General features: G+C 45.9%; 1 protein-coding gene across 1 annotated transcript in view; it reads right to left on the minus strand.

Annotated features, from left to right (window-relative positions):
* Positions 1–1,768: 1,768 nt before the first annotated feature.
* Tecta (tectorin alpha) overlaps positions 1,769–17,752 on the minus strand; it is a 69,570-nt gene continuing 53,586 nt past the window's right edge. Inside the window, 10 exon segments of the mRNA XM_048417156.3 lie at positions 1,769–2,512; positions 3,180–3,296; positions 3,564–3,651; positions 4,759–4,921; positions 9,813–9,862; positions 9,864–10,062; positions 10,495–10,658; positions 11,637–11,839; positions 13,004–13,114; positions 16,271–16,551. Coding sequence (XP_048273113.2) covers positions 2,412–2,512; positions 3,180–3,296; positions 3,564–3,651; positions 4,759–4,921; positions 9,813–9,862; positions 9,864–10,062; positions 10,495–10,658; positions 11,637–11,839; positions 13,004–13,114; positions 16,271–16,551 — 1,477 coding nt within the window. The 3' untranslated portion in view covers positions 1,769–2,411.

Raw genomic sequence — 17,752 nt, forward strand, 5'->3', positions numbered from 1 at the left:
ACCAGTCTTCCTTACAGGATCAGGACCCACTCACAGCAGCTCTAAAAGTCAGATATAGTCACATGACTCTCATTAGCCCACGGAATGGGGACAGCAACGGTAAGTGAGACTTCCAGGCAGAGAAGTGACAGAGATGGGGCCATGGTGGGAGGGGTGTGATTCGGCATGCCCTCCTCCTTTGAAGCCACACATTGATCTGGTAGCATCAAAATATAATGACACCTCCATCAGCAGCTTGCCCTCCAGGAAGGCAATGAACAGCAAAATCCATAGAACGTGAGCCTCACTGTCTGAGCCTCTGTGACTGCAGAGTCTTGTGCTAGGGCACCACAGCGTGACCTATTCCAAGGACTTCAGACATGTGAGAAAGTCAAAGGATTGACACTGTGGCAAAAGAGATCAATTTATTTTATCTTACGTATGTACTATGGTATGTATGTGTGTGTGTATACTCACATGTATGTGAATGCATATGTGTGTGCACCTTTGTGTGCATGTGTTGGTGGTCCAAAGTTGACAGCAGATGGCTCTCACTCTCCAACTTATTCCCGAGTCAGTCCCTCTCAGCTGAACCAAGAGCTCACTGATCAGATAAATCGGTTACTCATCTTGCCCCAGGAATCCTATCTCTGCCATCCAAAGTTGAGAGTACAGTGGGCCAACACAGCTTCCCAGCTTACACATGACTTCTGAGCTCGGGGCCTCATGTTTGTGCACCGAGTACTTTATCCACTGAGCCCTCTCCCCAACCCAAATCTTCACTTTAGAAGTTCAAGCTGAAACCAACAGTACTAAATCTAGTAACTTTTGATGACGTCGTGGTGAGAATCAGTAAAGATAAATTATTAAGCAGTATTTCTTTTCCTTCTTGATGCTTTTGTTCACACTTTGTCTATGGAACCCAATGAGACCATATTGGGCTTGGCCCATCTGACCTGATGGGAAAGACCTGGCCTGCTCTGGAGTGGATGGAAGGGGCTCAACAGTTCGACTGCATCTCTCATCTCAGGGAGCCAGGCCTTGAAGTTTTCACGTAGACAGAGAACATGCAGCCAATCATTAGCTTCTGCCCCAACACAGATGAATATGGAGAGTTGACCCAGATTGATCGGTTGTGAACCCTTCAACCATGTTTAGTGTTTTCTCCAAAGATCCTTCCTGGTCTCAACCTGTCCCCATCCTTCTCCTAGCTCCAGGGCATGTGCAGACACTCACGCCTGCAGGAACTCTCTGGTCCTGCCAACAGAGGCAACTCAGGGCAGCCTCTGACTACACCTCACTTTCTCAAGCTCAGTGGCAGAGAGATGCAGGAGTCTTTGACATGTGAAATGACAGTCATTGCTCAGAGCCCATGTACAAAGAAGCCACGTTTTTACTCAGCTTTTCAGAGTTCCCAGAAAAAAAAAATTAATTGCCATAGATTTGGATCCAAGATAACTTCAAAACAAACTTGAAGTAAGGCTTACTATGTTTCTAACCTTAGAAAGGGAGGTACCCCAGGGATAGATTTAGTGGGCCCTTTATCTTGTAGTTAATAATAGTACGTGCTTATGTAGCACCTACAAAGGAGGATGCTGCCTGCCTCTCTTTGGCGAGTACGTTTGTGCTCTGAGGATGTTCTGTGAGTGAGCCAACAAGGACATCACACACACATTAAAGCTCTGGCTGACAATGCCCGCCCGGTCCAGTGGCTACTACTGTTTCCTTTCTGTTGTTCAATCCTAGCATGCTACTAGTCTACATACAGAACTTAACAGCAAATAATGAGAATACTCGAACGCAAAGTTTATTCAAGGATAAGACACATTAAAAATTATTTGGTTGATCTGTAAAAAGTGAAGGAGTGGGTTTAAGAGTCAGGATGGGTTGGGTGAGGTTCTCCAGGTCTGCAAACATTATATCCAGTGGTTGAAGCTGGCATGGCAAGGTGGAGGCCGCAGCAGGTGGGGAAGGAGTTAAGTGTGACCAGTGGGCAGGGCTTGCACATCAGAGATCACATTGCTGAACAGGAGAGGGACTGCCGAGAGGGAGTCATAACTTTAATTCAGAGTTACGGTAATAGGCCCGACTCTAACCACAGGGGTCCAGAAACCACAGGGGACAGACTGAGTGTTCTCATCAGGCTTCTGTGACCAGAGGCTTTCCCTGACTGCCTTTTGGCCTGAACCGCAGTCCCCAGTGCCAACTGTATGGGCGTTTAGGGTAAATGTATGCTTTTTTTTTCCCCATTCGTTTTGAAAAGTCGCCATTGCATACCATGGAAGAGGAGCCAGGAACTTGAGTGTCCTCCACATCTGACTGCTGGAGGAAGGTGGCGTGAGTTTGAGAGGCTGTACATGTTCAAACAGGTTTTGCCTTGGGAACACACACTTTTTATACCTACAGGGACTGAAGGAAGCACCTTGAGTTCATTATGAGGTCGTGCCTGATGTATAGACAAAATGCCATAGCGAAAACTGGGTCACGATGAGAAGAAGCGTCCAGACTTGAAGTTCGACGGAAGAATTCGAGGCTGTGGACAGAAAGGAGCATAGCAAGAACATGTCAGTTCAACAGGTTTCAGACCTGCCCAGTGACACTCAAATAAAGGGAATGTCTTGGGAAAATCCAAATGCCCCTGATTAGGAAAGGGGGAAAAAAAAAAGCAAATGAATCCAACCTTTAAGAGAGCCCTGTGCTCCTCAGAAAGAGACTGGGGAAATCAGATGCCAAGATTATTGACTTTCTGTCTGATTTTGTTTCTTTAAGCTAGGGTCTCACTGTACAACCCAATCTGATGTGGAGCTCATGAGCCTTCTGCCTCAGCCTTGCAGTGGCTGGAACTTCGGGTATGTGCCACCGTGTCCAGCTAAGACTGCTAACTTCAGCGCAATGGGGCTTGGCTGAAATTCTATGGTCAACACAAAGCCTAGAAATTACTGAATCAATTTTAATTGTCCACATCTTTTAGATGAAAGAACAGTGGCCCAAGGTGGTTTGTTGTTGTTGTTGGTGGCGGTGGTGTTTTTTGTTTGTTTTTTTGTTTGTTTGTTTTGGGGTGCTGGAACTCCTTGGGTGCCCCCTGTCTTTCTCTGGGACGCTCACAGACAAGATGCTAAGTGGGCTTCAGCTGAGTTTCTCTTCATGGCGAAGGAGCTTCCTAGGTCACCTAGCTTCCCGTCCCTTCAGAAGAGGCCCACCTCTGCAGCTCCTGCCGTCCTCCTGTAGGGAGCCGGTCACACAGCTGCACAGAGGCCCGTCCACCCGGCTGGTGCAGATCTGCTCGCAACCCCCGTTGTCCTCACACCAGTCCAGCCCTGAAAATGAGCACATGGGAGACATGATGACAGAAATACCAACCCTGCAACTCAGAATCAAGGCAGGGTCGGGGGCTTTAAGGAGAGGAAGAAAGAAAGAGTTGCTAAAACCCAGTGAAAAGGTTTTCCCTGAGGACATAGGCAGTCCGTTCATACTGGTGTCTCCGGTGTCGCCCCCTTATCCACACGTCACAAGTGAGGTTCATCTGAGCCCTGAACTCCCATTGTCTTAGTAATTTATAGTGTGTTTTTAGGGAACATACATACTTTTTCTCCTAATAGGTCCCACTGAAATGATCTGTTCTTTGGGCTCTTTTGTATAATCTGTGGCGATCCTGGAATTTTGCGGGCAATTCTGAAAGACAGAACACCAGAGGGGGATTTCACACAATTAAGCTGATAACTTATTCTTCACCATGTCTCCACCTCCAAGAGAGACAGCGGCTTCGGCCTCCAGCACTATCGCTGCTCAGATTAATTAGAACCAATGCATTCTTGATCATCGAGCCCACTGGGACTCTAGGCTTTATGTCAAGCAGAATTAAATATACTCTCCACACTAGAATGAGACTCAAAGAGGCTCTCTGCTCAGGAATGAAAATTGCCGGCTCTCGCCTGATACTAATGTATGCGGCACCATCTGATAGTAGCTCTGACCATAACTTACATCCTGCTTCTGTAAACATGAGGAACCCATAAAGATAAAACCTGAAAGACTAGGAATAAGAATCTGGAGCAATAATATCTTGAGGACATAGTCATCGTGGTAAGGATGTAAGTCTGGCATAGAGGAGATGATGGACTTGCCCTTTGTCTGCAACCCTACCCAGTTCTAGACCGTTAGACGGCAGTGCAGATCTGATGAACCATTGAGTACTTGGATGCATTGTATTCTGAGTTTGAGTACCAGTGTGGTGCTCAGCCCATGGGCTATTCAGTCCAGGATGCATGACTCAGTACACTGCTGGAGACTACTGTGACAGTCCTTACCCAGCTCAATCTTTTCTGTTCAGGGTATAGACATTTGGTGTAGACATTCGTAGAGAGAGTTTCAAAATGTTATTACCGGAGAGTAAATACTACTGCCCTCTAGAGGCCCATAATGCTGTTAGCACCCTACACTACACAGCTCAGCTCTCGTTCACAGCGTTGCTCCATCCAAGATGTCAATGGCTCCAGAAGCCCTTGCCTAGTGTGAAGTCAATGACCTTGTCTCCTTCACAGCATTTCTTCATCTAAGATGTCAATGGCTCCAGAAGCCCTTGCCTAGTGTGAAGTCAATAACCGTGTGGTATTTCAGAGACTGGGTACTATGTGGAGATCATTCCACTATACACTCTGCACCAAATATGACCACCCACCCTTGAAGGTGTTTGGACGGCTCTAACGCTGCCACCGGGCATCCACAGTTACCGTAGGGCAGCTAGAGAAAGGCTGAACACATCGTTTTTTTCACACTTACAATTTTGCAGGAGTATTTTTCCGAGTCACAGAGGGACACTGCACAGTGAAGATGGACTTCATCATAATCTCCGATGAATTTGAAGACAGTGACATGAAACCGGCAGGTTAGGGACACTCCGTTCTCCTCAATGCCGATGGTGTTATCTTTGATGTTCTGACACCTACTCAGGAAAAAAAAAAAATCATGGACTCCAGTTTTGCTTGGTTGCTTTTTTTTTCTCTTTTAGAGGTTAATCCTCATCTTTATTTCAATTTCTCACATCTCATATAAAGTGGCCATAAACACCAAGAATGACTTCGCATTTGAAAGTGACCTCTGGCTTGCTCCAGTGTGCCATTTATTAACACTCCCTCCAATTTTCATTGTTTGTTTTGAAACACTGACTGCCACCTTGAATTACCAACCTAACAGCAACTACCAATGAAATGTCTGCGGGGACCGCTCTCAATTTCCCAACACTTCAGGAACTCGGTCCGCCCCCTCACAGCACCGTGTTCCACAGAGGACAATTTAACAAACACAAATCCCACTTCCTCTGTTTTCTCCAGTTAATTATCGATGTTGGCAGGGGCCCTGATTCAAATCCCTTGGGGACTCTTCCCACACTAAAGTAGTTAGGAGCTAGAGGGAAGGAGGAGCAGGATGGCTGCGCCCCAGGGATTGTTTTGGTGGAGGGAGACTGCCTCTTTCTCGCCACCCTGGTTTCTTGTTGTGTCCCCAAAACCCAGTTCCCACCACCAGCACATCCCTCACCAGGCATGGTGATTGTTTTCTTCCACAACCACTTAAAAGTTCTCAGCTGCATTAAAGTCTCTTTTGCTCGTGTCTTCATGTGAGGTCTTCCCCACTGGAAGACCTTTCTGCTCTTTTCCTGGGCCCCAACCTATAGTGCCCACTCCCATGTAAGTATCTCTGATGTGCAGAGATACCAGGCAGCAACAGGTAGCTTTTCCCGGACTTGACAGCAGGGCCTGTGGAGTCCCTCAAGTGTAGGGAGAAAGTCACGTCACCACTGCGGCTCTGCCATACCACATGGCATATGGAAGATATTTGAAAATCATTTTTTAATAGATGAATGAGGGAAGGAAGGGAGGGAGGAAGGGAGGGAGGGAGGGAGGAAAGGAGGGAGGAAGGAAGGGAGAAAGCGCCATGGCCACTGTGAGTCCAGAGGAGCCAAAAGACTTTTAAGGGATAACGATCTTAAAAGGTGTCTCTTTTTCTTCTCGTTTCTTTTCCCCAAGTCCACTGGATTAAATAGCTCAGTTATAAGGAAAATTAAAAATTGAAGTTATCCTTCAGCGTTCCCACACCTATTAGTTTTCGTAATTAGACAAAATGCAGCTTGGCTTTCCGGAGCAATAGTCTCTTAAATGCTTTGAAAGAAAGGCTAAGCGTGCCACAGTTTCCTTCGTCATTATTATTCACTTGGAGGATCCAAGTCAGTTCAAGGATTTTCAGACTCCCAGTCTTCACACGGACCTTCCCTCTTTGGCCAGGCCCCCTCCTCTCTCTCTATCATGTGGAGGCATAAAGTTTAGGTATCAGCAAAAAAGCAAAGGGTACAGCTGTCTGGACACTCTATTAGAGCAAGGAAACAATTCTTAAGAGCTCTTTGCAATGGTGTCCTGTCTAGACTGTTCCTTTTGGGGGGCAGGGGGTTGTCGCAGACGCCCTCCATGTCTCCCATTCTCAATTGTAAGTATGCAGGTCTCAATACCACTACAGAAGAAGATTCTTTGCCAGCTCCAGTTGGCGGGAGGGCGGATCACGGTTCCTGGCAACAGCGTGGACCACAGACATCCACAAGGCCTCAGGCAGGAGCACAGACCACGGATTCAGCAAGGCCTCTGGTGCCACTGCAGACCACGGACTCAGCAAGGCCTCTGGTGCCGCTGTAGACCACGGACAAGAGAGTGCTTGAAGTTTGTGACAGGGACGCTGAAATGTAGGTCTTCCCAGTTGACGACTTCTGACTGGGGGTTGGGAAAGAACTCAGTTTTCTTTAAGGAGCTGATCCCTGGGAGTTTGACCATGCTCCAGTGAGTATATGGGCAACACAAATTGACTTTGTGTGTGTGTTTCCTCTTCTCCTTCTTCTTCTTTTGGGGGAGGGAACTAGGGTCAGGGGATGGACCTGGGAGGACTAGGAAGTGAGTGTGATTGGGGTGCATTATGTGAAATTCCCAAATAATCAATAAAAATATTGTGTTGGGGTAGGGAGAAGAAAGCAAACAAGCCAAGAATATTAATCGGCACTTGTCCTTTTGCCTATCGAGAAACCTGAACAGAAGGGAGACATGGCCTGGATCCCCAAATGACAGGACCAGTGATAGAAGCTGATGTTGTCTCTTGTCTTTCACTTCGCTGGGGGGAACGGCTGGACCCCTAGTACATGAAGGGGTCCATTTTGCTGCTCATTCATTAAGCTGAGCATGCTTTCCCATCAATCCATTGGGAGTGTGGGGAGAAACAATAAGCACACGCCGCATAGAAAGGTTGGGACTGATGAATTCCAGTTCTCTCTGAGGATGAGATAATTTCTCACATAACAATGGTTTAATTTGAAGGCTTTATTTAGACAGACCCAAGGGTAAGCTGAGATTTATGAACATGCTTGCTGGCTTGCTCTCCCTCTCTGGGTCAAGACTACTAAATACTATTTTTAAAATGCTAAATACCACGTCGTCCTTCAAAGGATACCTAAACTTTGTCATTTGGGTTTGTAGCTGGAGCACGGCTCCTGTCTTAGCTTCTTTACTTCAATAAAGGAAAGTGGTAAAGGGGGAGGGGGAAGAAGAGACACGGGAAAAGAGAAAAAAAAAACGGCACCGTCGAGGCCGTCTTCAAGGACTGAGAGACACCGAACAGTCTCCAAGTCCCCACTCTGCTCTTGGAGGGCTGAGCATCTACTCAGAAAGATGAAGGCTTTAGTGAGGGCTTTGCTGAGAAATTCCACAACACACCTGGACAGTGCACTCGGTAGCACCCAGGGCACATAAGTCACTATGTGTTCAGACGGCTAAAATGACCCCTCTGCCTCCTGCTAGTTGGTGGCCTTGGGTGATCTCTACCTAGCCTCTCCGAGGTTGTGTTATCAGCAAAGTGGTGGACATTTATAACTTTCCCGGAGTCTCTCCCCTGTTCTCTCAGAGTTCCCATTCCTTTTCTTGTAGTCACAAAGCTAATGACAGCTTCCAGAGCAGCACTCCCCACCTCTGAGGCTACTGAGGTAGGTGGCAACCTGGGCTAGCGAAGTTCAACAGTGTCTTTTCCCAATAAGGGTGATCCGATATGAGCGTATCTGGAATTAGATGTGCTCCATTCTTAGTGAGGATAATAGTGACAGGATGTGAGGCCAGGATTGCCAGCGACTGCCTGACTGGGCTAGTGGTAGGGGATAGACGGATAGGTGAAGGCAAGAGAAAATGGGAAAGCCTTGATATCTCCTTGAATCCGATCATCCCTGACATTCACCCCTCATCTGTGACTGAGTTTCATAAGCAGTAAATTCCCTTTTTATTTTTGTGTAAGCCAAATCATGCTGACTTCTGCCAAACTGAAAGAAATCTGATTAATGTAGTCACTCCAATTAAGAAAGCTTGTACCGTGGTGACGAAACCATTGGAAAGTCAGACGGTGGGGGTGTTTACACTCTTCTTCTGGTGTGCTAAAACATCATTGGATTTTACACTTAAAGCAAGTACATTTTTTTGCATAAGTATACCATGATAATAAAAAAAATTAGTAGAAAATTTATTAGTATAGGTGTGAATTGCCCAGCAACCCCATGTTCTTACTCTTTCTTGTTTGGTCTAGCCTTCTCATTTATTAATTGAATAAATTTTGTTGGGTAACTATGTTTCAGGGAATATATGAGGGGCAGGCATCCTATAGCAAGGATGAAGAAGCCTGGTGAGCATCAGATACCCCCTCCGACGTAGGCTCCTACTTTCTATAGTTTCGCTTATTCACGTTCAACCACAGTACAACAATATTAGATGGGAAGACTAAGAAATAATTTATTAGGTTTGAAATTGCATGCCGTTCCGAGGACTACGACGGAATCTGGTGAAGCCTTGCTCCAGCCAGCCAGGACTCAATCATTCCTTCATCTTCTTGTGTGTCCGTGCTGCGGACGCTACTTACCCATTAGTCCTTCGCTAGCTGCCTCAGCAGTCAGATTGATTAGTGTGGGAGCTCAGTGCGTGCGCTGGTCATCTGTCTGCCGTCCTGAGCTGAGTCCCAGGGTCTACATTGTCCACCTCCCTCCTCTACCACATCAGCAGCGCGTCCACTCATCATCATAAGGAGATGGAGGGTGAGTGCACTAAGTGAGATGCTTGGAGGGAGAAACCGTGCTCGCACAACTTCTATTACTCCACATTGTCTCAACAGCTTCCTTTAATTATTAGCTATCCTCGTTAATCTCTTAATGGGCCTAATTTACAAGCTCAACTTTATTATGGGTCTAGTGCAGTGTGATCAGAACTATCTATGACTGCAGGACGTCACCGGGAGTCTTGGAATGTGTCCCATCTCCATAATGGGGAATCATGATATCCTAATTGCTTTTTACTTTTGGTGTTATTGCTGTTGCTCTTGTTGTTGGCATTGGGAGCTGCTCTCGAGCCTTAGCAAGGGCTGGCAGAGAGCTCTACCAACGAGCTCCGTCCTTGTTCCCTTCTTTCTGATTCGCGTACCTGCCGCAGGCCTGGACCACCACCCACTCTCACTACATTGTTCATTTTCAGAATTCCAGATTTCTCTCGAAATGAAGGAAGAAGCAAGCGAGTCAGGACCCCTTATTTAAAGCATCATATGGTTAATGCTTGTGCAGGGGATCTGCCCCTAACTTGTGTGACTTTCAGCAAGTTATTGGATCTTATACACTCTACCTCTCAGGGTAGGAGAGAGATGAATCTGCTCATATAAAACACTGGTAGGTGTCAACAGAAGTTAGCGCTATTCCCACTCTTAAAGGAGGATACAGAAAATGGTACGTTAAAGGCTCTGAGCTTGTTGCCAATGGCAAGGCCACCACGGCCACTTACCCTCCTTCAATGATGAAGTACCGAAGCTTGTCATTGCTGTCTCGGGAGGGGGGTGGCGTAGCATTTGTTGAGTGTGAGGATCAAGTGTGTGGAGTCAGCTCCAACCACGAAGACCCCCACGTAGAGAACGTCGCGAGTCGTCAGCACAACCTCCCCCTGGCGGTACGGGTGTTTGTACGAGGCGTTTTTGTAGAGAGCCATCTTGGTAGTGAAGCTGCCCTCTTGAGTTGGAACTGTCAGGTTGATGACACTAACAAAGAAAGACTCACATGTGAGGCGAAGAAACGCCTCCCAAAAATTGTTATTTATTCAATTACCTGCTGTTTTCCAAGCTAAAATGTAGAGGAAGGCAAAACATGCAGTCCTAAAGTGTAAGGCTGCCTTGTGTAATTTAGTCCCTACATGGGGCAATTCACATTTAAATGAAATTAAATAAAATAAAAAAAATTCAATTTATCAGTCCCCGGAGCCAAATTTCCAACACTCGTTGGTCACAGGTAGTTACTGTAGCACATAGTTCAGCAGCGAAGCATTCCCATTATTAGTCGAGAACATCTTGTTTCCGGAAATGTGAATTCTATTTTCTCTGGTGCCTCAAAGACAAATGCTAGCTATTCTGAGGCTGCTAACCTTAGCTGTCAAGGAGAGAGGAAGCATAAGAGCAGCCCGTGAAATGCTTTACCTTAGCATAGGCTTCACGACAGAGTCCAAGGAGATCTTGATATCCAGTTCATAGGCGCATGAAAATTCCACATTGATCGTGCGGTCCCTCGTGATGATGTTGCCCGTGTTGTTGGCACTCTCGATCCAGATTGTGTTTTTATACATGATATGAGTGCCATTGGACTGCAGATCAAGGGGAGGTCAGAAATCATTAAAATACGGGAGAACGCGGTTAGCATTTCAAATCTGTCTCCCGGAATTGTAGAGAAATGGCTTCGTTCCATACCAAACCCAGAGGCTAGAATGCATCAGCTTGGAAGCAGCCTCAGCACCAACTGGGGGAAAGAAGGATTGCCATAGATACGAGCCGTGCCCTTCAGTCTGATAACCTGAGTGCCCGCAGAAGGCAGATTCCATGTGCCGCTGAATTCCGAGTTGGAACTCAGGTTAGGGAAAGCATGGACCCGGGCTAGGGGAAGCATGGACCCGGGCTATGGAAGACATGAGATACTGGCAATGCCTAGAGAACGTAAATCGAATTGGAAATTCTTTTTCAGTCCTTAACCTGAAATCTCTCTTCTAACATTTTTTTTTCCAGATACACTTACAAGTACTAACTGAACAAGTGAGTTTCACCTCCTTAACCCATTCTCCCTAGATGAAAGCACTAGCGTACAGAGTCAGATAATCTTTGTTACATCATAGGAAGAAACAAGAGATAATGTGAGATGCTTCATTAAACCAAGCGCTGCTAACCCCGACACTAAAAGTCGGGGCCTTTCTATATTTATACAGCCAACTCCTTTCTTCAGTTAGCATCCTTATGACCTAAACCAGCTGGACCAGGCTCTATTCACCTGGAAGGACAACAGAAGCACACGAAAGGTAACGAAAGTCTTGCAGATTTATAGAACAAAGGATCGCAGTGGGCATTGCAAACCAAGGAAAGCAGTGTCCCACTCAGAATGCGTTTTCTGTTCATTCAACTACTTGGCACCAAATGGTGATGGCTCTTTCTGTCTTTGATTTTTGCATGCGTACTCCGCTACTCATTAATAAGTGTGCTTCTAAGCACACTGCCCCGACTTTAAGGATGATCAATGAACACACTCCAGGAGATGACATGGCCTCAGCCAAATGCCCCCCCCCCCATTTTCTCACCTGCACGATGTTTCCACAGTTCCCTTTGGTGTTGTTGATCTGAAAGGAGATAAAATCCTCCCCCTCGATGCCGAGGCACTGTCTGTCATTGATCCTCACCCCCTCTCTCTCGAAGCCCAGCTGGAAGAGCTTGCACTTAGAAATGGACACTTCCATCTGGGCGGCCTTGCAGGTCACCTCTGCGTCGATGATGTCATGTGAGTCTGTGGGAACAGTCAGGAGGACAAGCCTGTCAGGGGGAGTCAGTCTTGCCGCAGGGGTGGGCTGGGGTCCCCATGGCTGTGTTTCTTTAGAAGCAGGAAACAATCTCCACTCAGAGGCTGCAAGTCTTTCTAATTACACTTTGATCACACCAAATGAGTACATGAATTCATTCGAAGCAATAACTTGGGCGTTGGTGGAGGCTTATTAAAAAGATAAAAATGCTAATAAAGTGCCTTTTGTCTTCTCTGTAGAAACCCAGGCCTTCCTCCCACACAGGCTGGTGGCAGGTACTTTTCTGGAAGTGACACACAGAATCTGTCACAGTGTGGTCTGGCTGGGGAGCAGATGCCTTCGGGAAAGCAGCCCTGGCCTGACCCCACCACCCACCGCCCTGGCTGAGCCCAGCTCAACAGAACCTCTAGGGAGTCCGGGTGAGCTCCACTAGAAGGCTTTTTCTCTGAGTATGTAGGCACCATAGAAACAAAGAAAAACATTTTCACATGCCTAGGTGAACACGTCCCCTCCTATGCAACATTCTAGTCGACTGGGCTTTTATCTTTGAATGAAGCTAATATTAGCATGTGCTTGTGAGTTACTTGGTTTGGAAAAGGCCATAAAGCTAAAAGACAAAGCACTTCCCCTTTAAGTTGGCATCCAGGTGGGCTCTGCTGAGGACAATGCCATTTCTAACCCTGGGGAACTAAGGTTGGGGACAGAAGGAAAGCTGGGTATCTGCTGTTCACATCAAACATTGCAGTCCTGTCTTTAGGATCAAATATCTTTGGGCCAGGTAAAGCTGGCTTGAAGTCGGTCTTAAGACACCTGGATCTCTAATTCCTTCTTGTTGGCATCAGACCACTTACTTATTTGGGAATCTAAAAGAGCAACTTGGATCTGTCTGATGTTACTTGGACTCAGGTAGGAATGACTGGTTCCATTCATTTATGCATCTGCGTGTCAGGATGTACTGTAGAGGGTATCGTTATGAGGAAAAGATCATCAGCCTACGTTGACCCGGTCAAATTGTTTCCCAGACCCTGAAGGCTTTGCTTTGGGGTTTCTAACACAGCGTGGGGTGGGCACAGAGCCCCTTCCCTGCCTGGCATTTTTCTTGATAAGTTTCCTCATTAGAGCTTCTGGGCAGAGATGCGCTAGTCACTCACTGTTTCCATATGGGGGCGGCTCAATGCAGCCACACAATTCCCCTCCGTTGTCCAGCTCACAGGTCCTGTTGGGACAGTCCGCCCCCACACAGGGGTCTTCAACCACTCCTGCTAAAAAGGAAAACACAGAAACACACAATTTGATTTTCACACCTACACGCAGTAGCATTGACTTACACTCCAGATTTGACACAGTTCAGTCGGGACTGGTCAGGTAGGAAAGCTGACAAGCAGGGTGACCTCCAGGAAGTAAAGGCAAGTACTTGTGATTGTATGTTCGCTGTGACTCTGCACTTAGCATGGATTAGCATGATTGACTCTCACAAACGCTCCTCAAGCTGAATATTAGGAACCCAATTTCACAGCTAAAACTTACCCAACCTATCCTAGATCATCCAGGAAGGTAAGTTATAGAAATAAAGTACAGACTTATCTACCAAATAATCCTATAATTTCTGTACCCACCATACCATATCACAGTACATTTTCTACATGTTGTAATTACTTGAATTTTCTATATTTATAGAAAAGTTGCATCCAAATAATTTGTTTCTTGGTTTCCAGCATCCGGCTAGCTCATAGGCAGTGCTCAACAAATATTTATCAATAACAAATATCTTAGGATTCCTAAGATCGTAGAGAAGCCCCTCCTATGAGACTTCTTTGATTCATTGTATACCTTTTCCCCAAACATCTACTTGATTTTATAAAGGTAGGCAGATCAACAGCTATACATCAATGGCACCATTTTGCTAAAGGGTACAAGGAATAAGATAATATGAAAGCTTAGGAGGTGTAAAACACCAGCCTGTTGTTATGAACAGTATTCCTGTAAGCCATGACTCTTTATTGTCCGTTTGACACTCGCTAACTGAGAGTGTTCTCTTTAAGAGACTAATTCTTTATACGATGAATATCCTTCCAACCAAGAGAGAAAGAGCCTTGTTCAATGTGCCATAGCTTTTTCCTATGGATACACTTGCCCATCATGAGGTAAGTTGCTCTGGGAGCTTTTTATGGGGCTTAGAAAGGTCACACATGTCAGTTAGAAGAAACCATCTCAGATTAACTGTATATGTGGTGGTAAACAATAACAAGACACTAGGGACTTAAAAACGTCTCAGCAAGTAGATTTTTAAGTGATCATCACAGACACATACAAAAATACGGTTAATAACAAAATTCAGGGCCTGGAAAGATAGCTCAGCAGTTAAGGACACTTGCTGCTCTGTTAGGAGAGCCAGGTTTGGTTCTCAGCACCCATATAATTGCTCGCAACCATCTGTAATCCTAGTTTGAGGGGATTCAACTTCCTCTTTTAGTCTCTTCATACACTAGACATACACATGCTGTGCATACATGTATACAGACAAATACATGTGCATAAGATAAAAATAAATGTTTTTAAAATACAGTCTTCAACGCACACAGCTTGTTCAATGTGGATATCAATCCCTGCTACTGAGTAACTAATTGTACATGGTGAGATGGTGTGGGAAGTTCTTCTGTTGCTTTTATTGGTTAATGAATAAAAAAGGCTGTGTGGGCCTATGGCAGGGCAGAATAGAGTGAGGTGGGAATTCCAAGTAGAGATAGAGGAGAAAAGGAGATGGGAGTCATAGAGACACCACGTAGCTGCTGAAGGAGAGAGACGACCTGGGACCTTACCAGTAAACCATAGTAAAATAATAGGAGTAGGTTAATTTAAGATGTAAGAGTTAGTTAATAAGAAGCCTGAGCTAATAGGTCAAGCAGTGTTGCAATTAATATAGTCTCTGTGTTATTATTTGTGTTTGGGCAGCTGGGAGACAAACAAGCTGTCTCCATCTATAGTGAGAGTACAGAGATAGCTCAGCATCGTGCCTTAATTTCTAGAAAGGCAAGTGAAGGAAAGCTATCAGCACTGTTTGGATGTATCTATTCTGAAAAAGCTTTCTGTTTTTAAGACCTTTCACTGCTCACCCAATGTGTTCAATATTTGACACAGGAACAAGCACACAGCGGGCAGTCAGCAGAGGGTGTCAATGGCCAATTCCATATGAGACTGGCCGAAGAGAACAGAAATGATGAACAGTATACGGCCTGCAGGAAGAAGAGCTCATCCAAAATGTAGACGTCCTTCTCCCACTTGACACACAAGGGATAAACACCCTCTGACAGGAAGAAGCGTGTGTGTGTGTGTGTGTGTGTGTGTGTGTACAGATAAAAGCCAAACAAATTTCAAAATTCAAACACTTAACTTTTAAGTTATTTCAAATGTTTTACTTATGAACACAATAAACTCTTAGTTACCAAAGAGATTTTTTTAAACAGACTAGTGATTTTTTAAACAGTTTCTGAAATCACCAAAGACATATTTTAATTAAGTACATCATTTTTAGGTTCTTATCTGAGTGCACCTCAACACTTAATCATATTTACTCTATAGACTCACTAGTGCGTGTATGGCTTAGAAATGATCCTGGAAACATACTGGCTCTTAGATGAACTCAGGGCTGGTATTGTCTGTCTAGCTACAGACACATTCTGTTGGTCCCACTATCATACTGTACTGATGAAAATGCCCTGGGTACAACTGTAATTATTACCCACTTATTTGTGTCTATATATTAAGAATTACTTCACCAGGTAGCGGTGGCACAAGCCTTAAATCCCAACACTTGGGAGACAGAGTCAGGAGGATCTTTGTGAGTTCGAGGCCAGCCTGGTCTACAAGAGCTAGTTCCATGACAGGCTCCAAAGCTACAGAGAAATCCTGTCTCGAAAAAAAAAAAATTACTTCATTTATTTAAGAGGGTAAACACACTGAATCATGGAAACACTACATACATTGATGCTTCTTACTACAGAACATAGCACATGAAGTAGAAGTTTTTATTTCACCATCTAGTTTAACGTATGAGCCCTGCAGTCATCCATCTGCAGCTTCCTTTGAAGCCAGAAAGAGCCAGCTCGGTCCAGCTCATCTTTCCACCAGCAATGCCTTCCCCTTTCTGCGATGGAAATCATGGCGGAGCTGAGTTGAGAACTAAGAGCAACCAGGAGTCTCAAACTGCCTACATCCTTCCACCAAGTCACTAGACTGCTGCTTCTCCCACCTAGAGGCCCCTCTGGAGATGCCCCCCTTTGACTCTGGAGGCAGCCGACAGCACTCTCCTCTCCTCCTCAGCGAGCAGATGGGTAAGGAAAGATAGGGTGGACCCGGCATCAGAGCAGTACCCCCCCCACACACACACAGCACCCACAGAGAGAAAAGGACTCTCTTACAGCAGTTCTCCTTCTCGATCCACTCGGTGCTGAGGATGCCGAAGGTGCGGCAGGCCTCCCCGTAGGCGGCCAGGGAGCCGCACAGCTGGAACTTCTTGTGGTTGTAGCAGCCGTCCAGGTAGCAGGACTCGTAGAAGGGGAGGGGATCAAGAAGCCCGTAGCAGGGCTGAAAGAAGCCCTTCATGTCGGTGAGCTTCAGGCAGTAGCCATCACCCTGCATGGTCTGGATGTGCACATTGTCGCACGTGGCGGCGTACTGGGAGAACTGGAGCTCGTTGCAGCTGGGGGCGAGAGGTCTGGTCAGAATGCGGGAAGCGGAAACCGCCATCTGAGTTCGCCCCCAGAAGGTAAGACCACGTCTGTCGCGCCTGCTGGGCTAGCTAGCCCTGGAGCTCATATGATATGCAGATGTCAACTAACTAGCATTGTGACCTTAGGAAAGTCAGGTTCCAACTGTCTCTAGCCACTTAAAAAAGTGAAACAATTTCTATTGTTCAGATCGCTGGGATAGAGTGAAGATAAAATACCAGAATGGATTCGTAACCAACAGGTATTGATATAGCAACCATTCACACTTCAATATAGTTCACTGATAATCATTGACACAACAATGGTTAACAGCATATTGGCAGAATAACAATGCCAACAATAACGATGCCTACAGAATTAAAGAACGAGGAGCTTCTAGCCAGTTCCAATTTAACTGTCAAAGATCAAAAGCAGAACTTTTGCAGGGGAGCTGTGTGCAGCTGAAGATAGTTCATAGCAGGAAACCATAGAAAGGCAGGAGGAAACAAAGCAAAATGAAAACAGAAACACAGCCTCTCTTGGGGGGGGGGCTAGGACCTTGCTTATTCATGGGAAACCCGGACTAGCTTAAACGTCTGAAAGCAGCTGTGCTACCTGTGAGCCACCGAGTGGGATGTAGAGGGAGAGGGAGCATCAAATTAGAAGTAGGGCAGTCTAGTCCTGGCTTGGCACTCCCAGGACCTCCTCATGCAAATGAGCCCTTTAGAAGGTTTCTCCAAGTAAAGAGAGATACCCAACTAGATGCTAAGGGTCCACTGAGTTACAGAATCGTTTACATATCATCTTGACAGGATATAGTATTCAGCGTTTGCTTAGGGAAAGGCCAGAAGCTTAGAGCACCCTTTCTACAGCCGGGTACTTAGATGGTATCTGTCATGTAGGGCATGAAGAGGCCAGGCCATTGGAGAAACAAAGAAATGTCAGGAAGTAGAAACATGTTCACAGAGCCAGAAAGGTGTCCGCATGATTCTACAGCGGAGGGAGACAGACCCTAAATCAAGATCCTCTGCAATACCTTGGTTAGCTCTGACTCAGCTGGCCAGAGGGGAAGTGGCTGATAATCACCTCTATAGCCCATGTTTACAGAACGACTTCTTGATCCACAACATCAGTGAAGCCTTCCGGGAAGAGTGCAGGTTACCTGAGCAGCCTCAGCACTAGGGAGCAAAGGGC

Source organism: Myodes glareolus, chromosome 4, assembly GCF_982192425.1.
Source record: "Myodes glareolus chromosome 4, mMyoGla1.1, whole genome shotgun sequence".
In the NCBI taxonomy this organism is placed as follows: Eukaryota; Metazoa; Chordata; class Mammalia; order Rodentia; family Cricetidae; genus Myodes; species Myodes glareolus.